At 35.7% G+C, this 22,616-nt stretch overlaps 5 protein-coding genes across 5 annotated transcripts; 3 read left to right on the plus strand and 2 right to left on the minus strand.

Annotated features, from left to right (window-relative positions):
* The first annotated feature begins 3,797 nt into the window (after positions 1-3,797).
* TwdlE (TweedleE) lies at positions 3,798-8,279 on the plus strand. The gene is made up of 3 exons (XM_076113464.1): positions 3,798-3,889; positions 4,090-4,539; positions 7,569-8,279. The coding sequence occupies exons 1-3, from the start codon at positions 3,875-3,877 to the stop codon at positions 7,653-7,655; spliced, it is 552 nt and encodes a 183-aa protein (XP_075969579.1). The 5' UTR covers positions 3,798-3,874; the 3' UTR covers positions 7,656-8,279.
* Positions 8,280-11,505: 3,226 nt separating this feature from the next.
* Positions 11,506-14,202, plus strand: LOC142972384 (uncharacterized). The gene is made up of 5 exons (XM_076113465.1): positions 11,506-11,679; positions 12,323-12,550; positions 12,760-12,892; positions 13,103-13,263; positions 13,857-14,202. The coding sequence occupies exons 1-5, from the start codon at positions 11,578-11,580 to the stop codon at positions 14,073-14,075; spliced, it is 843 nt and encodes a 280-aa protein (XP_075969580.1). The 5' UTR covers positions 11,506-11,577; the 3' UTR covers positions 14,076-14,202.
* A 95-nt stretch (positions 14,203-14,297) lies between these two features.
* Positions 14,298-15,118, minus strand: NP15.6 (NADH dehydrogenase [ubiquinone] 1 beta subcomplex subunit NP15.6). Its single transcript, XM_076113466.1, has one exon. The coding sequence runs from the start codon at positions 15,006-15,008 to the stop codon at positions 14,568-14,570; it is 441 nt and encodes a 146-aa protein (XP_075969581.1). The 5' UTR covers positions 15,009-15,118; the 3' UTR covers positions 14,298-14,567.
* A 320-nt stretch (positions 15,119-15,438) lies between these two features.
* On the plus strand, positions 15,439-17,898 carry RtcB (RtcB RNA ligase). Its single transcript, XM_076113468.1, has 5 exons — positions 15,439-15,886; positions 16,197-16,327; positions 16,490-17,194; positions 17,267-17,431; positions 17,512-17,898. Exons 1-5 carry the CDS (start codon positions 15,595-15,597, stop codon positions 17,737-17,739), a joined length of 1,521 nt encoding a protein of 506 aa, XP_075969583.1. The 5' UTR covers positions 15,439-15,594; the 3' UTR covers positions 17,740-17,898.
* Positions 17,895-22,605, minus strand: LOC142972386 (glycerol kinase 3-like). The gene is made up of 12 exons (XM_076113467.1): positions 22,426-22,605; positions 22,201-22,329; positions 21,801-21,930; positions 21,261-21,478; positions 20,820-21,032; positions 20,067-20,169; positions 19,878-19,985; positions 19,449-19,611; positions 18,993-19,194; positions 18,558-18,687; positions 18,206-18,301; positions 17,895-18,125 (listed from the first exon to the last, which is right to left on the minus strand). Exons 1-12 carry the CDS (start codon positions 22,495-22,497, stop codon positions 18,028-18,030), a joined length of 1,662 nt encoding a protein of 553 aa, XP_075969582.1. The 5' UTR covers positions 22,498-22,605; the 3' UTR covers positions 17,895-18,027.
* Positions 22,606-22,616: the final 11 nt, after the last annotated feature.

The raw sequence follows: 22,616 nt of genomic DNA on the forward strand, positions 1-22,616 counted from the left end.
GTTCATTAGCATTCATATTCTGCAATTTTTATTGTATAAGGCAACGATTCTATCCATTCACATTCCAATAAACCGTTGGAATACACATGCTCACGGCGATAAGAATTACATACTGAGGCTGAGGTGGGAGTGGACTAACCTGAAGTGAATTAACATTTGAACTCGTAGCAGATTACACTTACCTGGTTACACAGTAAAATGCATATTTCAATACTATTATCCAAGGTAACCTCGACCGCTACACTCGGTAATGTAATAATGTAACAACTTAAAATTGAGATCATCAGTGTATCATCATTTGGAAATTATGTTCTGTGTTTCGGTAACAGAAAGCTCTTAATTAAGCTACATGTGTATGGTGTATTATTAATGGTTAATTACGACACGACCCTTAAGGCCTCATATTTTTAGCTTCAGCACGAAATTGACGTCATCATTCACAACCCAAATCTTCTTATTGCTGATTCTAGGCCTCTCTTTGTCTGTGCCGCGCTTCCCGATCCATCGCCAATCTCTTCCTGGCATAGTTATACTTGATAGAATTCCTACCTATTTTTAACTCCGTGATCTATGACAGCTGACTCCAGCAATATTATTTAGCGGCTGACAATTAAACACGCGTTAAAAATAACCTTTACGTCTTTATTATGTAATGTTTAGTGCTGCGGCGAATCTGGTGACACTTGACAGCCTGTTGCTTGGCAGACTGGAACCAAATAGAAGATTGCAATAAATAAATATTTCTATTAATACTTGAGTGGATACTGCACATCCTAACCGCATCTTACGCCATTCACATATACTTACTTACAGCAATATTTTCCTTTCACATCTAGTGAAATAAACGAATGTATTCATAGCTTGGACATAAAATGTTATGGAAAAATAGATTTGTAAATAAAGGCACTGAATACCAGTACATGCACATACATATTTAAAGAAGAAACTACTCAAAAGAACCGGAGTTGTACTTATGAATAAACTTTTGTTATGAATGGGAATCTCTGTTCGGAGCAGTAAGGAACTGCGGATCACAGATGGATGTGGTTCTTGTATCGGCCGAAACGTTGGGGTTTTTCCTATTTCTGTAGGCAAATTCTCAGTCTAAACTAACTTGTCAGAAGCATGTTTGATATTCGGTCAATAAACTGGTCTTGCAGTGGTATTGCAGTTTTGACACAGAAAAACATAGTATACTTACTTGCAAAGATGTTGTGGGTCCGGCAATAGTCCTTCAAATTGTTCTTCGGGGTGAAAGGCAAGATAAATTGTTTTGTGAATTTAAAACATATTTTGCATTTTGATATTTGTAATTTGAAATACCAATTAGCTAATGTCATGTGATGCGTCTGAATTGCATTATTATGTAATATCTAGAATAAACATGTTGTCCTGTTACCTACCCTAACCTTATTAGATGCCTTTCTAATTATACCTAAAATAGACTTTACCCTTACTAAACGCGAAAACCTTCTTTCGGGAATATAAACTTAGTACCTACTTGTAATGAAGACAAGAAGTATGTTAAGGAAAATTCCCGTATCAAAACCATTGAGGCATTTGATAGTAGGTACGTGTGTAGGAGTATTCCTTTTCCGGAAATACCCGTCGCACGGAGTGTGACCATACAGCACCTTACGTAAACTACTGTTTATTCGTTAACCAGCCCTGCCGTCATGGACCGCAGACCTCATGGACCACTGATGCAAAAAGTGAAGGCCATTGTCGCTGATTACCTACATATCTATACTTCTATACTTATATTATAAAGCTGAAGAGTTTGTTTGTTTGAACGCGCTAATCTCAGGAACTACTGGTCCGATTTGAAACATTATTCAGTGTTAGATAGCCCATTTATCGAGGAAGGCTTTATATCATCACGCTACGACCAATAGGGGCAGAGTACCAGTAAAAAATGTTACAAAAACGGGGAACATTTTGACCCATTTTCTCTTATGTGACGCAAGCGCAGTTGCGCGGGTAAGCTAGTTATAAGTATAAACGCGTAGACTGATATCTTATAAAATAAATGAAGCTCATTAATGTGTTGATGCAATACGATCTGTGTTATATTAACTGAAAAGATAAACAATACGACAACACTGTTTCCTGAATATGATACCCGCATTAAGAATTAAGTAGTCTCGTATCGTCGCGACTTTAACATATATGCGATTATTAAGAAGAATTAAGTATCTAGTCTCGCATCCTCGCGACTTTAACAAATATACAAATGATAAATTCAAAATACTAACAAATTCGGAACAAATATTTTTGAGTAATGTTTGACCCGTTTTAGGATTGGACCCATAACTCCAACACTTTATGTTTTAAAGCGGCACCGGGTGCCTGCTTTCTTTGCAGGTGACCCCTAACGTGTTATGTGTTATGAACAAATTCAGACGGATTGCATTGCTGATTTCCAATATCTACTGTATCTACTTTAGAACTTCGAAATCCAAAGGTGATTGTTTCTTAGCTCACGTAGGGTTACAAAAATACTATTTAATCGATAATTACAGGATTGAAATACAGAAAGAAAACGATCAATTCAAAGTATAAAGACAGTATTCTGTAACGTACTGATTATTCAAATATTTGGCCGGTGAGATATTTAGAGCACAATAGCAGTTGCGAATAGTAGTAGTGTAACTCTGAATCTTACAATTACTAGCTTAGGTATCAAGCTGTCTTGGTTGCGTATCTAATATTTAATTTTCACAATTTTTTAATAATTTGAGCTGAATATATAGAAGTATATTCCTTTCGATTAAGTACACCAATTGTGCAGCTCTCCTGGTTTTGCATTAATTTCTCATTGGCTTATACCACGGCGCCAACACCAGGCTTTAATTGTACGTAATTTTGTCTATGTTAGACCTAAACATGATTTTTTTTATTTCTTTAATCGGCTGCAGCGTACTTACTTTTTAAAGGCATAGAAAAGTAAGTAAGTAGTTAAAGTAAGATAGTATATGTTCAACGTAAATAAAGCGCAATGGTAGCTGACGACCTTATTAACAATGTTTGAAGAGGAGATATTTTCTTATCTACGTGATAATAAAAACATTTAGATTTGACAATTCTTGATGACAACCCGAAGCAAAAAATAATTGCGAAACTGATAAACAATTCCGAATAATAATATACTAACTCTTGATCGTTTTTTTGTAACGAACTCTGTACAAAAATTAAAAACTATGTCAACATATTGTCCACAACACTGAAAGAGGTGCAAAAATATTGTTAATTTTTCACACATAAATTTCGCCATAATTACATTATTAACCTCTGAAATGGCTCGTTATTGTGTAAAATATAGTCACGAAATATAAAAAAGAAAAATTGTCACATATTACAAAAAAATAATATTTTTATATTAATGGTATGTAGGTATTTTATTCCTGCCAATTTTTTGCCGAAGACAACAAAACGATAAAAAATATATGTAAATAATTGTAATTATTAAACATTCAAATACAATTACCAATTACTTATAATAATGAAGTTATTGCTTTTGCAGCTGCTATTACTTACTGAATTGTTTAAGTTAAAATGTTAAGTACACTAAGACTTGGTCTATGCAATACACATCTCAATATTTTTTAGAAAAATGTAATTTAAGGCAACATGAAAAAAGTAAATCGGTAAAGTAACATCAAAGGAACGACAGCGGAATGTGTGCCCTCGAGCACGTTAGTTGATGCGTCGTCAGTAGGAGGGCGGCGCACGAGCACCATCATGTTGCGAAAGGTATGTGAACCATCGAAAGTGCCCCCTCCCCCGGATATGGAGCGCACAACTCTTATAAACACAGGTGGCGCCTGGGCACTGGACATTACACTATCTACCTGCGTCTAATCGCGTGCCCAGGATGTGTGACAAAACGGTAGGTGTCCGTGACGCGCTCCTCCACGAGGATAACATCTTCAACTATCCAGTGAACTTGTGAAATATCACAGTGAATCCTTCGACACAATTACAAAGTCATCAGGACGATATTAGTGATTCAGTGTATTGATCGGCCTAATAAAAATAAGTATAATTTGAAAATTAACATGTAAAGCTGATTTGAGTCTGTGTGTGCAGGTACTTCGATCTCTGGTGGTGGCGGTGGTGGTTGCCTGCGCGGTCGCGAGGCCAGAGCCGCCCACGTCGTACGGCGCCCCCGCCCCATCATACAGAGCACCCCAGTCGTCGTACGGACCCCCGGCGCCGGTGTACGGACCTCCCCAGCAGCCCATCGTCCACAAGCACGTATACGTGCACGTCCCTCCCCCAGACAACGACCTGCCGGCGCCACCCAAGCAGATCTACGTGCCTCCTCCCCAAAAACATTACAAGATAGTGTTCATCAAGGCGCCCACGCCGCCAACCCCTACCGCCCCCGTCATCCCAGTACAGCCTCAGAACGAGGAGAAGACTCTCGTCTACGTGTTGGTGAAGAAACCTGAGGAGCAGCCTGACATCGTCATCCCCACGCCCGCGCCCACGCAGCCTTCCAAACCTGAAGTTTACTTCATCAGATACAAGACACAGGTAAGATGAAACATCATTCACTGCGACAGTTTTATAGTTAACCATCATTACCATGTGACCGATAACAATAACAAAACTCATTATGCACAAGCATCCCCAAAAAACGATTAGGTAGGTACAATACCAACTTTAATTCTCTTCGGTCAAACCCTTTGAGCCAGAAATATTTTTTAATAGATATCTCGTGTGAGATGCTCCTATACAATTTTGCAAACCACTTGTCTTGATAAGTAAACCTAGAAGTGTTACAAATGATTTCATCATCTTCATATACGGAGATATTGGTTGTTTTATGAACTGAATTTTAATAGTTGTTTTCACATATTAGCTTTCACGTGCACGTTATCCCTAGGATCTAGAGAAAGAATCGACCCATTAAATCCGAAAAATTAGTGGTTTTTCGTACCACTATTTACTCGCTGTAATGAGTGTATATGACATTATAATTTACGGCTTACGGTAATAAAACGTAAGTTATACCATTTCCCTGTAATCTAATTATTATATTAATCAAAGGACATGATTTCGTTCGATTATTATCTGCTGTAGAGATAAGCAATCACTTAAGCTCTAAATTTTATCGCTCTAATAAAAGACATAAACGAAAACGGTTTACATTTTAGTCAATAAAAAAACAATTTAATGTAAACTGATGGCCAATAAAAGCAATTTTTTTTTGGCAATACTTTACTCAAGTTTCCTAGACGGGTGTTACTTTATTTAGGTTTTTTAATCTTTCTTGTATCTACCGTATTTACTTCGTTGCCTTCACTACCTTGTCAAAGTTAAGGGCTAGTAAGTTATGTTGATTGCAAAAGCATTGCATAACAACTTAATCTAGATAGGCAAATGTATGCATATGTAGCGCGCCATAAATCAGCCCATTGTTTTGTTTTTCACCATTATAATGTACACTTTTGCGCTAATAAAACTATTCAACATAAGAGTAGAGAATGCATTAAATAGGCAGATAGCAATTTTATTTCACGGTTGTCGAGTTTTAATTATTTATGCACGTAAAGCCGTCACGTCTCATGGTGATGAGTTGAGGATGCGATGCACTGTCTCGTGAAAGTTCGCGTAAACGTTTCCTACAACAATGTAGGAAGTATTATATGGCATTATCTGCAAGACCTGGCGCGCTCAGTGCACTTGCTATCATCATTACATTAACGCAACCGAGGATGCCACTGTACTCGCCGTACTCACTGTTCTCCCACATAACCCATACATTCTACTAACGCAACTTCTATCGCAACAACTGGACAGGTACATTTTTTACACAGTATCATTACCGTTAGAGGATTACCTCTTCTCTGGAAACGTTACTTTCAAGTAATTGACTTATGTAATTGGGTTCAGATATGTATTGCTTACATTCAACCTTAATTAAATTAAACGTTTATTTAAAATACTCGTGTAAGATGATGGTAAATGTCTATTAGATTACTTTAACAGCGAAAAAAACTGTTCGTGTGAATGTAAGTAAGTACTCGAAGTGATCGTTATACATCATCATATAAGATGTATGAATTCGTTTAAAATACGAGTGTTCCCACCATTTTTACGTAATGTAAACACCACGTAATAACACATATTTCATACAAATAGCTTTATAATTGGCGGGTCATACGAAGATCAAAACAAAGCTACGAACGAAAGTATGCGTATCATTATTATATGGTAACACGTAGAGCCGATATACACGCAACATGTTTATGTATGCGTATCTGGGTCACTATGTGTTAGGGGTTACAACGACCACTACTTACCTTACCTATTTTAATAGGTAACATTTTGTTATGTAAGTGTGTCAAGTCTGCTAGCTCGCACTTGGTCAGCGTGATAGACTATGGTCTAGCTCCTCTTAGTACTGGATCATTAAGGGGTTACAATTACATATACCTTCTTAAGTATTCGGTATTGTAATTAGGAGAGCGTATTGTAAGTTCCAGACTTGCTTCAATCTGTAACTGTATGTAGTTTTCAGGCCTACTACGTTTTCTTTTCATAGTTTTCCATAAATGAGTCTAATTTACTTATTTTCTTCATCAATCTTCACGATATGCGCGTGTTAACCTACCGCAATGCTTTAAGTCGTTAACCGTTACTGTTTTTAATATTTGGTTAAGTTTGTACTAATATTATAAAGCTGAAGAGTTTGTTTGTTTGATTGTTTGTTCGTTTGTTTGAACGCGCTAATCTCAGAAACTACTGATCCAATTTGAAAAATTCTTTCAGTGTTAGATAGTCCATTTATCGAGGAAGGTTATAGGCTTTATATCATCACGCTACAACGAGTAGGAGCAGAGTACCAGTAAAAAATGTTACAAAAACGGGGAAAAAGTTGACCCATTCTCTCTTATGTGACGCAAGCGAAGTTGCGCGGGTCAGCTAGTCTATTAAATAATGGAAAAAATAGAAAATACATCCTTATCTCTATGAAACGAAACATAGTATATTGTATTTATATTGAAAATTACTTTTTTTTATAAGAGTCTCAACAGCTAATCAGAATTAACATATAGTATAATTACTTGGGTATATTTAAACACTTTCACATTTTAATAGTTCTTACCTAACTACCTATAACATTGTAATGATACTTAGATATGAAAATCTTATATTTAGCTTATTTCATTACTGCAGAATGACTAGAAAAAAAATCGTATTGTTTTAACTTGCACCTTTATCAATTAAATGCCAATGACGTTTTAAGTTCTTCTTAAAGTGGTTAGTAAAATTGCTATCATAATACTGAAAAAGGGACTGAAATATAAACGGGTTGTTTCGTATTGTTTAAACTCATATGACTAGAGGTACATACCACTAAATGACATTGACGCTGCTGATAAATTATATTAAAGAAGTAATGTTGACATTATTCTGCATGCAGCTGTGAATATATTTGTTTTAAATGCGACTTCGAACTATCAAAATACTATTTTCTGAACAATTCTTTTAACACTATATAAGTTTTTTGCATTCATACTACGAAGAAGCTATAAATATGATTTTGTATATTCCAGAAACAGGAGGGTTACCCCGCCGCTCAGCCCAAACCCGAATACGGACCCCCACCGTCGGCGCCTTCATCAGAATACGGCGCTCCTTAAGGTTGCAACTCTGGACGATGACAAAACCAGCTGACTCTCACTGCTTGACCCTCTTCTCTAGGCCGCTCCTTTGGAAACTTACTAATATGTTACTTACCCCATCTTGTTAAATCCAACCGTTTATCAGTAAGAATTTATTCTAGTTAAACCAAAGCTATATAACATTAATTCGTTAAGGCACTTTTACATCCCTGTATAAGTACAAACTGCTGAGTGATGGTTGATTTCATTATGAAATGCTATACAACTTCTGCTTCAAGAACATAAGAACATCGCACCCTTGACATAGTGTGCTGGCAGAACACGTCATACACACATCAAACTATGTTGTTTCGTTTAAATCTGATGTGATTATGACGTTTCTGTATCAAGTGCATTTCAGGGTTAATAGGGCATTATAATATATATTATTAAAATAGTTTTTTACTAGTGCCTTTATTGTGATATTGAGAAGTAAACGGTAACTTTGGTAAGAACCTATAGAAGGCGGCCGAACGCTGTGATGACGGCACGCTGGCTTCACGCCAAACTGTACTGCATCTTTACGTTTATCATACATCAAATTGATGTGAATGTTTGTAAATATATTATTTTTATATGATTAAAATGTTTTATAATAATTAATTTTTGTTTCATTTTCATCAACTAAGTTCTAGATTGATAAAACGTCAATCCCTCGAGCAAATAAACATTTCCTCTATCTCCTTCTTCCCTAAACAACTAAAAGTTCCAAACTTTATATCTGACAAAATTATAATAACCTTGCACCTCCTAATAGCTGCTTTATGATCATTAAGCAAAAGAAGAAAGAGTCTGTACCTGACCTGTTGAAAATTAAAATTACTCTTCAGCTGTAACGTCTCAAAAACATGAAATTGAAATCACCAATCGACCTCCTTAAAGTTTATTTAAATTACATTGATCTTATTTTCTTTAAATACAAAATACAGTCATACATTACTATTGAATTTCCCTCACCCTTAAGTAGAGCTCAAGTGTTTTCAGAATCAATTACGACACACTGCATATTTAACATGAAAATTCTGTCCGTAGATGTCCGTTGCGAAAGGTGTTAACTAGTGTCCAATCGTCACAGGGTCCCTGATTAGTAGTGTGCTAAAAACGAAAACATGTGAAATACATGCAAAGAGTAATTGTGGTTACTTAATAAACAACATTGTGTAATACGTAATACCCCTAAAATGTTATACATAGAGCCAAGTATCGCTTGCGGCTCCATCGCGTGATAGCGTTTTGAAAAGTAGGTTCTCTGGTTGTTAGTTTTCTTTTTTTTAATGTGAAACATTGCTGTGTATTATCTGTAATGAATATTAGTCGTTTTCGAGAAAAATACCCCTCATTATTTACTATATTAAGAAATAATGACTGTCCCACTAGAGGGATGTCTAGGTTTTCTTCTAATAATAAATTTTATCATTCCAGTTTCAAACTGTGTCGACAAAAACTTAGATGTGTTTACATTTGTAGGTAATTGCATAAGGAAGGATTATCTTTAAAAGTAAGCAGATGTCTGCCAATCGACCTATTACCTCGATGGGTGAAAGCGGCGATGTGGATATTTCTCGCCTTGGCAAACATGTTACACTGTCTATATTAATTAACTGCCGTGTATAATAATACCTACTAATGTTTATCTTAATTGACACTAAAACGTAGTCATAATTCTTCTTATTAGGAAACTTCTACAACTTAATGACATTTCTACTAAGTTTTTAACTTTAAACTTTGCTTAAGCTGATAATAATAATACAATACTATTACAAGCACGGGGTTAGGATCACCCTTTAGACGAGAAGTTTTTACTTTACATAATTTAAATATCTAAGTTTAATGCATAAGGTATCTCAATCATAACAACGACCCCAATAAATTGAGCCAGTTTTCCAGGATCCGAACACGTAATACTATGTGAAGGTTTACTTTCAAAAAAATATATAAAAAATGAAGATTTTAATGATAATATCTCCTTGGTCAAATACCATCAATGTCAAATAAGTTAGAGTACATTTTTTTCCTATATCGTCCTACATCTGAAAACCTTGCTCAGCAAAGGCCTTGTAAATGTAAAGTGTAAAATTTCAGCCACATGTAAAATCTTATGAAACCGGTATCTATATCTATTATTATATATCGTACACATCACTAGTTCAAATTTGAATGCATTGCGAATAAATATTGCACAAAACCTTGCATAACAAATATTTAAATATGCAACAAATATGTACGAAATTGCAGTTCAAAGGTGACAAATAATAATCAAATTTGTAATGCATATTCACAATGGCTTTTGTAGAATTGACAACTACTATTTACAATGCTAGGTAGGTATCGTAAGATGATACGCAGTGTTTCTTCCGCACTTGTGCCTCATATAGGTAGATGATTATGAGATATCTCGACTTGACTTGTATGACAATGAGAATGCCTCATTTCTACTTAATTTCAGTATTAATTGTCAAAATATTACGTACACAAGTACCTATACTTACGTAGATTCTATGATTCCTTCCTGTTAATTACTGCAAAACGTAAGCACCTACTTATATAATTGGAGTCACTAAATCCAAATACAAAGTTTCTTAACTTTTCTTTCCTGAATTCCTGTAAGTTACAGATACCTATTTCGATCATGTGATTAAGTTTAGACCTGTACGTGTTTTATTTTTGACCTTTCAAACATAAGTAAGTAAGATATTAAAATGCAGACTACTAGCACCATTCACATGTGCTAAACATTTCATTTCGGGTCGTTATATTTTCGCATGGATTCTGACAATGTCTTCATGACAAATCCCACATTAGTGACATGCAAGTGGGCTCAAACACATTAACGTATGTGGGTAGATTGTGATGTAATATGAACAATCACTAGGTCTCTTCAATATACAATAGTATGAAACGTCTCACGGCTCTATTATATGTCAGCAATTTAACATTTTCACTTTCACGGATGGTACAAATGTGGTCAATGGACGCTTCCGTAAACTGGGATTGTCCTCGTACAATAAAGGTACCCAGGTATTACGTATGTTATACATATGTACCATGCTATCAAACGTGTCACTGTTTATGTTATAGGGACATTAGTCATCCTTTTGACTGTTTTGAAGTATGGCCAACGGGGTTGTGCAACAATACTTAGCTTATTTCACTCCCGTAATATTGCGTACTAGTCACTTGCGAAGAATGTTAAATGAATATGACTTGCACGTTGTTTTATTGCAGCTTAAATTGGCCATACAAATCTACTTTCCACAAACTAATGTATCGCTATTTAAACCACAATGAGAAGTCGATACCGATTAAGTTTATGATTCCATTTTCTATCGCATAATAGTATACGCTGCTACCTGAGTAGTAGCGTGTGTTACCTGCGTAAATGTTGTAAATAAACTACACAGATTAACTCCTATCATTACATTACATCACAATTATTCACCGAGTGTGGAGATTCTGAATGTTTATAACATATTTTTCGTAATTAGCTAATTACTTACTCTAACATGATTCATGGATTTCAGGCGTTTGCTTAGTAAATTCTAGAATGGTTTTCTACTTAGGTAGGTAATCACTTGTACTTACTTACAGTTATTTTCAAGATTAAACTTGGAAACTAGGAGGCAAGGTAAATACAAATCATTCTTGATGTATAGGTTATAGTAGTATCACATGCGTGAATAAATAATGAGATGAGAAGTAACTGTCTTGAATCTGGAAGAAATAAGATTGATCTAGAATCGTTATTTCCGTACGAATAGTTCTCAGCAGAGATCACTGAACGTCTGAACGTCAGTGGTTTATTTTGGTCCATTGCTCTCAAAATTTTCTACACTGACAGTATTCGTTGATACCGGGTAAACATTGCACGTTCCTTGGGAAAATTAGGAGAATAACTTCGAGAATGTCACTGAAGATCGAAGCTGAAGCTAAACTTGAATCAGAACCATGTGTAGTCGCTTTGGATAACCAGTTGTTTGTTGGTTGCGAAGACGGTTCCATAAAAGTAAGTTCAATAATAACTTTTGTTTGAGATAAACACAATTTTCTAGAAGTTTTTGTTGTTGTTTTGAAAGTTAAAGTTTATGATACTGAAACAACTTGTGTAATGGCTACTAGGTATTAGCTAGACCTTCACTTATTTGCCAACCAGACTCTATCAAAAAAAGGAAAATGCCACCAGAACAAATTATTAATAAGGTACAAAAGTATAAAAGGTATTGTTCCCATCACGTTAACTGCTGTCTAGTCCCTATGTGCTCATCGCATGCGCCTTACGAACAACATTTTTTTGCTGAACCGCAAAGCCGTGAAATCAGAAAGCGTGTAGGCATCACATGTTACCTGGTGACATAATGCCCATGCGACAAATAAGGTCTAGTGTACGGGACATTTACTGCATAAGAATACAACTAAATTATTAAGTTAAATAAAGGTGTTCGCGTGTTATTAGCTTTAACGCTAACACTTGTCACAGTCGAATTAGGTGGAATAGGTAGTTAAGTATTCATGTGCCTTATAACTTAAACCTGGTAATAATTTTATTTGTCTGTGAAAGGTAAAACTAATCAAAAAACTAATCTGGGTTTGGGCCCCAAGTAATTTAGGTACTACCAGCTCGTTAGTGAACATATTTTTTTAATTTCCAGTCATTTGCCGCCGACTTGACTCCAAAGGATTCATGGGCAGCTCACGCCGTACAGCCGTTTGCTCTGGCTACCGGTAACGGATACCTATATTCATCGTCTAATGACGGGGGAATACGAGTTTGGTCACCGTCCGGTCAAAAGATCACTGAGTTACAGTCTACCGGAGCTGATGTAGGCACGCTGCAAGTTTTTGGTACAAATGTCTATGCTGGAGACGAAGACGGCAACGTAAGCATTATTAGTTAAACCTACCTGTATGGACAAAGATAAAAGCAATATTTTTTAATAAAAAAATTAATACATTATAATAAATATAATCGATTAGTTTAATATATTTGGATCAGATAGATAGACATGGTAGACAAGTTTTGTGTGTATTCAAAAAGTCACATCAGTCTGTATATTATAGTAACTGGGTGTCTAATCATTATTTACAGATCATAGTTTATGAAAACAATGCTATGAAAGCTAAATACAATGTATTAGAAGAGGTGAAAACACTTTGGTTCAGCCCACCGTATTTATTCACGGTTCGTGATCTTTATGTCACAATCACCGAGATTAAGCCAGGTAGGCGTCTAGATCTTAGATATACGATTGAAACTAAGCACTATTATATAAAACCTACTTTCTTTTTTAATAATATTCTATTATTGTTTATATTTAGTGTGTCTAAAAATATTACTCTGGAATGTTACACGTATAGCAATACGACGCAATGGGGAATAAATTCGATGTAAAATGTGACAGGCGCTAAATTAACTCATTGGTTTCTTACAGAGGAGTCGACTACTCGTTTCATGACGAGGCACAGCATAGAAGGTCGATCACCTTTGCAGGTGTCAGGGAACAAGCTACTGTTTCTATCTAGAGATGGTAATAGCTTGTGTCTCCATGACGCTACCATTGATACGGTTTTCAAAAAACTAGATGAAGTTAAGGTCAGTAAAGAAATATATAATATCACATCTCTGACAATCGAAGGTGCAGGTGGAGGAATGAAATGGGTATATTTCGTACACCTATACTTTCGGCTCCCACCTCTTACAATTAACAATACAAGTCCCATGTAATAGGACCAAGCCTACTGTCGTTAAGGTCTACGTAGAAGGGTCTTCTTATATTCATTATGTTACTATTAGGTAGTTAGATACTGGCAGTAAAGTTTAAGTTTGCTTACCTTTTACCCTATAAGCTCTATTAGTGTCTCAGCGAACTATCTGTAACAAGTTCTATTCCCGGGCAAGTACAAATAGACAGCATTAATCTGTACCACTTAAGAAATCTATCTTACATTGTATAGAATTAATCAAGGACCAGTAATCAAGATATTTATCTGTAGATCAAGGTTGATCACACAAACAATTTATTTGTAAGATACAACAATTACACATGTTAATCAAACTGTCTGATGTCCAGTGCGACATACAGCAAATGCCTTATTCTTGTCATTCAGGTTTTCAACATGAACTTATTTTTAGACTTTTTTAATAATATTATCTAAGTAAAAAAGTAAATATTTTTCTATTCACAGGTGAGTGATATGATAGTGACAAGTATAGCAGCAAGAGACAACTATGTGTGGACTGGTGGTTGGGACGGCTGTGTGCGTAGATGGAAGATAGCCAATGACAAGTTGGAGGCAGCTGGGGAAATCAACCTAGGAGGATGTATCAATTCACTAGCTGCTGCTACTGATAGAGTTTATGCTGCAGTGTCTGGCGGGAAAGTTGTTTGTGTACTTGCATCATAATATTTATATTATTTGTATTGTTAATTACATGTGTTGAGTATTATATCTTAGTGTCACATTTTTTGTGAACCAAACTGATAATTATAAAGGATGTCTTGGTTTTATAATGTTTTACGTTTGATTTGAAGAAAAGCTTCAATTCATCAAGGTTAATGAAAACTTCATGTTAAACATTATCATTAAATTCCTTAGGTGTAATGTTATTAATAAAAGATCATGGTATAACATCAAAAAGATTATTATTTCACATAATTCTGGTATTTACAATTAACTACTGCAACTGCGGTAGACCCACATTATCTATGTAGATGTAGTAATCGCTTAAAGATTAGTTTGTAATCAATATGTTCACCACCAGTTTCAAAAACAATGACTCAAATTTTATTCACATATCAAAAGGAATATTATTGAATAAAAGAAAATCATTCAGTTTAGATTTTACTACTTACAGCTCCCCTACATGGTATAAATAAAAGTGGATAAACAAACATCTTAAATAATGATCTCAACATCACACAGCTGACTTTCTGAAGGGAGCTTCACAGACTTAGGGTTTACATAGTTAGGATCTATTGGTGGAAGGCCAGCTTTTTCGCGACGACGCAGCTCTAAAAATGCTTCACGCTGAGTCCAGTCCCTGTTCAGCGTGTCCGGAGCGTAGGACCAAGCGAATCCACCAAAAACTAAACACAGTGTCACAGAGAAGAAGAATGACGCATTATGAACATTTGTATCTTCTTCTTTGCTGCTGTAGTCGAACCCATAGCTCACCCAATTCTTGTCTTCCTCGGTCTTAGCTTCTGCGCTAGCTGTTGCTGCACTATCACTATTCTTCTTTGAAGTTGAAATAGTACGGGTGCTAGCCCTGTTGAGATGATTCCACACACATTTCTGTACAACAGGTAATTGACGAAGCCTTATCAAAGAGGCCATTGTAGTAGCTTGTCTAGTTTTCTTTCGCCAAACAGAACTAATTCAGCTGAATATTTTTCTTGAAAAAGGTTAAAAGTTGGTTATGAAATCAAAAATAGTGTGGACTAACAAATGTCACAAATATAGTTTTATTTAATCGCCTCAGTTAGGCGATTAAAGTATTTGGTTGGATCTTAATTTTATTAGTAAACGCGTCAAGTCTGTTGATTAGGTTAAGACAAAGGTAAAATTAAATTCTAAGCAAAAAGTAAGTTAATACGATGATTTACCTTTCATATAATAGATAGATTTGAAGACTAGTTTCCTACATACTGTACTTTTAGTACATACTTACTAAAAGAAGTAATTAAATGACTACTCTAGTTTTTTGACAATTATGACAGATCATGATTGTCAAAGCTTTGTCATTGTCACATTTGTCACTCTCGTCAGTTTGCCAGTTGTCAAAGCCAAACCAATTTCAATCCAGGCAGAGCCGACTGCAAATAAAAGTGTTTTAAGCTGCAGGCTTTTTCTGTAGCAATTAAGGCTAATAAGATTAATTATAAAGTTTTTGTACGTGTACTTTGTTACGGAGGTCTGAAAAATGGTTGTCCGCCAGTATAACGATGAATTGAAATATTTAGAGAAAATCAATCCATATTGTTGGAGGATTAAAAAGGGATTCCAACCTAATATGAATGTGGAAGGTGTATTTTACGTAAATAGTACGCTTGAAAAATTGATGTTAGATGAGCTAAAGAATTCCTGCAGACCTGGAATGACTGGTGGGTTTCTTCCCGGCGTAAAACAAATAGCTAATGTGGCGGCTTTACCCGGAATCGTCGGCCGGTCAGTCGGTTTGCCAGATGTACATTCAGGATATGGGTTTGCTATCGGTAAGCTTTTTTATTTTCCCTTTTTTTATTAATACTCGTGCTATTTTATTTTATTATATTACATTTAAACAAATTTATATTACTTAATATTATGTATTAACATTTAATTAATGGAACATTTTTCTTTAGTTTCTAACCCTTGATTAGAGAGCACACTTATCATTATCCCAATTCACCAATATATTAAGGAAAACAACCATAATTTAATCATACTGTTATTGGTGCAAATTCTCTGCAATTGTTTCAAAACATGATGCAATTAAGTGATTTATTGGTCTCACTGCACATGTCTTTGTTTATAATATTTCAGGTAACATGGCTGCCTTTGATATGTCTAATCCTAAATCAATAGTATCTCCTGGGGGAGTGGGCTTTGATATCAATTGTGGAGTTCGTCTACTGAGAACTAATCTACATGAGAAAGATGTACAGCCAATTAAGGTATGAAATTCTATCTTGTTATATTACCCAGTGTTTACAAATAATTATTTTAAATACTGAGTAGTTGGTTAACACCCAATAGATAAGGATATTGTTGCATCATTATACTTATTTACATTGTATATTTGGAAATGTATTGTTTTTAATTTAAATCATTTACAGGAGCAATTAGCCCAGAGCTTATTCGATCATATACCAGTAGGTGTGGGCTCTAAAGGTATTATACCCATGAATGCCCGAGATATGGAAGAAGCCTTAGAAATGGGAATGGACTGGTCTCTTCGTGAAGGTTATGTGTGGGCTGAGGACAAAGAACACTGTGAGGAATATGGCCGCATGCTCAATGCTGATCCCTCTAAAGTCAGTCTTCGTGCCAAGAAGAGAGGATTGCCCCAATTAGGTACTTTAGGTGCTGGCAACCATTATGCAGAGATACAAGTAGTGGATGAAATCTATGACAAATATGCTGCTGGGAAGATGGGTCTAGAAAGAATTGGACAAGTTTGTGTCATGATTCACTCTGGCAGTAGAGGGTTTGGGCATCAGGTGGCTACTGATGCACTCGTACAAATGGAAAAAGCTATGAAGCGAGATCAAATTGAAACAAATGATCGGCAGTTGGCTTGTGCTAGAATAAACTCAGTTGAGGGACAGGACTACTTGAAGGCTATGGCAGCTGCTGCTAACTTTGCGTGGGTAAACAGGAGTTCAATGACTTTCTTGACTCGCCAAGCATTTGCTAAACAGTTTAAAATGGCACCTGATGATCTGGACATGCATGTAATTTATGATGTATCACATAACATTGCAAAGACTGAAGAACATATTGTTGATGGAAAAGTAAAGACACTCTTGGTACATAGGAAGGTAAGTAAAGAACTTATATTAAAAAAAAACATTATTGGTCTATGGAATACTAATAAAAATGTTTGTTTTTAGGGTTCCACTCGAGCATTCCCACCTAATCATCCATTGATACCTGTGGACTATCAGTTGACTGGACAACCAGTCTTGATTGGTGGCACCATGGGCACTTGCAGCTATGTCCTAACTGGAACTCATCAAGGAATGACTGAAACCTTTGGATCTACTTGCCATGGAGCTGTAAGTTTTTTTACACCTAAAAAAGTATCATTAGCATTTTATGTATTAAATAAAATAATGTTTATTTGTTATTTTCGCAGGGTCGAGCGTTATCACGAGCGAAGTCAAGGCGAAACTTAGACTACAAAGATGTTTTATCGAAATTGGAGAATCTTGGTATTTCTATAAGAGTGGCATCACCCAAGTTGGTAATGGAGGAAGCACCTGAATCTTACAAAAACGTAACTGACGTCGTAAACACGTGCCACGCGGCCGGTATCAGCAAGAAGACTGTCAAATTGAGACCTATTGCAGTTATCAAAGGCTGAACATATTATTATTATCTATAACATTACAAAATATCCTAAACCAAGACTTTAATTAATTATCAGTCTGAAGATTTTATTTTCGATATTTATTTTAACATTACTAATGTAAGTGAAGTTTCTTACTTAAGTTTTCATTTATGAATAAAAATACGAAATATATGTAACGTTTTTTATTGTTTTAATGACAACAAATAATTAACAATTGAGACTATGAATAAATTAATACTTTACGTCTAACTTTGGAGGTACACAGAATTGTTCTACTAATGACTCTAAGGTATTCATTGATTAGAATGGTTTTAATTTATCAGCGATAATAACGAGAAGCGCTGTACCTAGGAAGAATAGCCCGGGCGGTATCACGGTAGTTGTGCGATCTGTCTCATCTGTAACAAATATTTAGGTAAAGTATAATGGTAAATAACATTAGTAAACAAAAATAAATATTACAATGTTCAATAATAACCTGGGCTAATTTGTTCTTTCTCCTCACTTCCATCTGTTGTCCACGCCAAACATCGACTCAGTGCCTCTTCCCACCGCACTCGCCTTATATCGCGTTCTGAAATGGATTCAAGAAACAAATTTCATAAGAAATATGATTAAAGCAGTGGTATTAGTAGCTTTAACTGCATTACAATTCACGGCTATACTGGAAAAGCATGCTTGTGGGGTCGTGGTCAACGCTATTAACGATTTATTTAAAAGATAGCTATTCAATTACTTAAGCATACACGTAGAGCTGGTCTGTGAGCATAGTGATAAACGAGTATATGATAGGTTTATAAATACTGAAGTTGGATATTATGTAACACTACCTTCGGAAGACATCGCCGGTAGAAACGTATCCGCAGGCGGGCTCGGGGTAGACGTAGGCCACACTCGCAGAGCACGACCGGCTACTATGGCTGCTCCTAAAGCCGTACTTTCCATCATCAGTGGTCGTATCTAAACATAATTAAGGAATGTAACTGTCTTAACATAAGCAATGGATAAAAAATTGCGAATTACGTAGTATGAGAGTGAGTACCTAGTTACAATTTTTTTAAATAATTCGCAGTACTTAATAGTAATGTGGTCGTCAATTGCATAATTTACACGTCCAATTTCACTTCCCCACACTATTGATAAATATCCAATGCCTTTTAAAAATACAATCTAACGAGACACGGCAAAATTCATCAAGATAAATTAAATGGTACCAAAATTAAATGCAAGTTTTATCTACATTTTATCGTAAAAATGTAATATACCACAGGTATTCCTAGAATGTCAGCTTGCATTTGCATGAGCACCGTGTTCTGCGCCATGCCGCCGTCCGCCAGCAGTCGGCGCAGAGGCGCGCAGTCCGCCTCCATGGCCGTGGCCACGGTCCGCGTCTGATGGCACACCGCCTCTAGAGCTGCCCGCACTATGTGCTCCCGCCGCGTCTTGCCACTCAAACCACACATTACCCTGGAAAAAAATATATAAATACAATAAATATTTAGATAATACCTAATAATAAAAATTTTTTTTTTCTTTACCTCGAGCAAACAGTGTTGAAGATATTTTAAAAGTCATCTTTAAAGGAGCACTTAGCTGGCTCAATTTACGTGTTAATGTACTTACTTTCCCTAATTTGATATCATCCTTACTTAATGAGCAAAAATATCTTCTATTTCTTCTTATGCATTAAACTTTTGGTGATATGATATAATAACACTTACCCTCTTGCATCCTTCCTCCAATATGGAGAATATAAACCATTAAATGCTGGCACAAAACAAATGCTTCCTTCTTCGTCATCAGTGACTTCAGCTGCCAAAGATTCCGTATCTTGTATATCACTAATTAGTTCCAAACCATCCCGTAACCATTCTAATGTATCACCTGAAGAAATTAATAAAATATCAGACATATTATTAAATGAAAATATTCAGAAATACAAAAGGGAAAAGTAGGCCTCTCCTATATTAAGCGTAATTACGAACGCGCGTACTCTGTTTTTAAGTTGTTTTCTCTCACGCGACATACAGACGCGGACAAAACGCTACATTTACGCGGCGCTGCAGCTTACGTTCGCGCTCGCACTCGAAGAATGAGCACGCCTGATGTGGGTGAGGCCATAGGTAGCGTTATATACATTGTTAATTTACCTGCTATGGCAACAGATCCTTCTAAAGCATAAACCGGTGGGGCGTCCTGTCCCATTTTATACGCTACTGTAGTCAGTAGACCTTGTTGTGAATGTATAATTGAATCACCTGAAAGAAATACAAAACTAGTAATCAGGGACCCATACGTTTAAAAACTGACAAAAAAAAATGTGTGAAATTAAATATAACCTGTGTTGTACAATAGGAAACATCCAGTGCCGAAGGTACACTTAACTTGACCAAATCGCATGCATCCTTGTCCAACGAGGGCTGCTTGCTGGTCTCCCAAACACTAAAGTGTAACAACTATATTAACACTTGTAAAGCAGTCATATTATAAAAATACAATAGTGTCAGAAGTGCAAGCATAGCTATAGAACTCTTAGGCCTAGTTACGCCAATTTGTCGGATAGTTTACCAGGTGGAATACAAAAAGAGTTTCATACATTTGCTGTCAGTTTATCTAGTAGATAGGTTATCTGCTAGACTACTTTATAAACCGTGAAACTGGCCCTTAAGCAGGTACATACATGGAAAGTTATATACAGTAGATAAGAGTAGAAGCTAAGATATAAAATAAAGGTAGATTGTGCTCGTGTCCTTTTTAAATAGTTAAATTGCTCTTTTGCGTGTTTCCATTGTTACAACCGTACGTCCAGAAAATTGACTCAATTGATGACAATTGATAATCAAGGTCACAGAAAACGCTTTAAAAAGCATTTGTTGATAGATAGCTGTTAGACTTCCCTTTTAAATTTTTATTCTAGTGCCACATATAATGCTGATTAATTAAGTTATGTTGTGTAGGTGTGTGTGGGGTAAGGTTTGTGTGTGTCTGGCACCAGCCTAATAGTACAGATACAAGAGATACAAACACAGGAAAAACATTAACCTCCTGTAAGCTTCGCCGAAGGTAGTCAGGTAAAAACAAGAAAAACTGACCCCAGCAATTGGTACGCCAAGAAGCGATCCAGATGAAATATAACCATATATTTCAGCGGAACTTTTAATCTTTGGTAATATTTCTATTGGTATGTCGAAAAACCGTAACAGCCCACTATCCCACTGCAAACTCCTCAAAGACATCAACTGTGTTCGGGATGCGTTTGTTACATCTGTAACGTGTGTCCCACCATGGCTTCCACCAGTTAAGTTCTGGAAATCACAAAACTTTTTAAGTACTTTTTACAGTAAGCAATGCCTGATATGATGAATCTATTTGAATTTTTTTATCATATTATTTATTGACTAATCCTTTAGCCAACAAAAGACTATGTAAGCCTCATAGGGAAATTACTAGTGTAGTTGCCAATTCGATTCTGAGACTGAATAATTCTAAGCTTCTAATCTAATGTGTACTGTTTAAAAAGACAGCTGAATTACCCATATAAGCCAAGAGTCCACAGTGCCTGCCATGCATTCCCCACTTTTTACAGCTTTCTTCACAGCGGAGACATTTTGTAGCAGCCATTTCAGTTTCACTGATGAGAAGTATGTGGAGAGTGGAAGCCCACTGGTCTGAGTAACAGCATTCACACATTGTGCTCCTTTTGTTTTGATCAGTTCATCAACTATTTTTGAAGTCCTTACATCTAACCATACTGAAAATATTAGAATTTTATGTATATTAAACTTAATTTTATTCTCAAATCTAATGGGATTTTTTTTTCAGGCAAAGATCATTTTTATACAAAAAATTGCATATTATTTGCATAATGCTTAAACTATTTGCTTCACAGTTTGTTTTAAATATATTCTTTATCCTGATTCAATGTCGCACTGCTGGAGAAATTGCCTCGCCAAAAGGCTTTCAGACCCATTATCTGATGTTTATTCATGCCATCTTTTTAGTTTCTGCTTTGCCCTTGGCACCCATATTATGGCAAAGTTAATATTTTAAATAAAAAAGTTACAGGAACTTACCTATGGCACTGTACAGTGGTTGTCCGGTAACAGAGTTCCATACCACAGTAGTTTCTCTTTGGTTTGTAATACCAATACCGACCACATCTTCAGGATTTATATCTAATTTTCTTAAGTTATCTGTTGTCACCTGTAAAAATACAATGTTGCATTCAATCAACTGTTAAGACATGTTTGAGATAAGATAGATTATATTGTGTGTTACTTAGGTCAATTAACTGACAGTATGGAGAATTCGCTGAATTTTATTATTTTATTTTTGATGCAAATAGAACATAGTAAACATATTAAATTTACAGATATTCTTGAAATAAATATTTGGAGTATATCTTGTATACCAAAAATGCGTTATTGTCCATAAATTTTGTGGGAATTTGATAAATTTATGGTACATTGTTACCTCGATACATTCCAAAACCGCATTTAAAATTTCCAAGGCATCCTGCTCAACCCAGCCTTCTTGAGGACTAAAACGCTTTAATGAAGTTTGATGGTACGTGAGAACTTCTGATGTATTAGCTGCAAATACCTGTAATTATTTTCCAAGGAAGGTTTATTGTACTTTACCTTCAAATTTAATATAAACAGTAATTGTATATTAAGCCATTATCTAGATGTTTATTACCAAAAATTTCACGTTAGATGTACCCTCATCAACAGCTCCTATTAAAGGTCCAAATCTGCCAAACTCCCGCATTATTATCCTATATTTACATAGTGAAAAGAAATTTGAAATTAACCTTTACAATACAATCTACACAAAAATGATCAATCAGCTGTTATTACTCAATGAGTGACAATTGACAAGAGCAGACT

The sequence above is a fragment of the Anticarsia gemmatalis genome, chromosome 4 (assembly GCF_050436995.1).
Source record: "Anticarsia gemmatalis isolate Benzon Research Colony breed Stoneville strain chromosome 4, ilAntGemm2 primary, whole genome shotgun sequence".
Classification (NCBI taxonomy): domain Eukaryota; kingdom Metazoa; phylum Arthropoda; class Insecta; order Lepidoptera; family Erebidae; genus Anticarsia; species Anticarsia gemmatalis.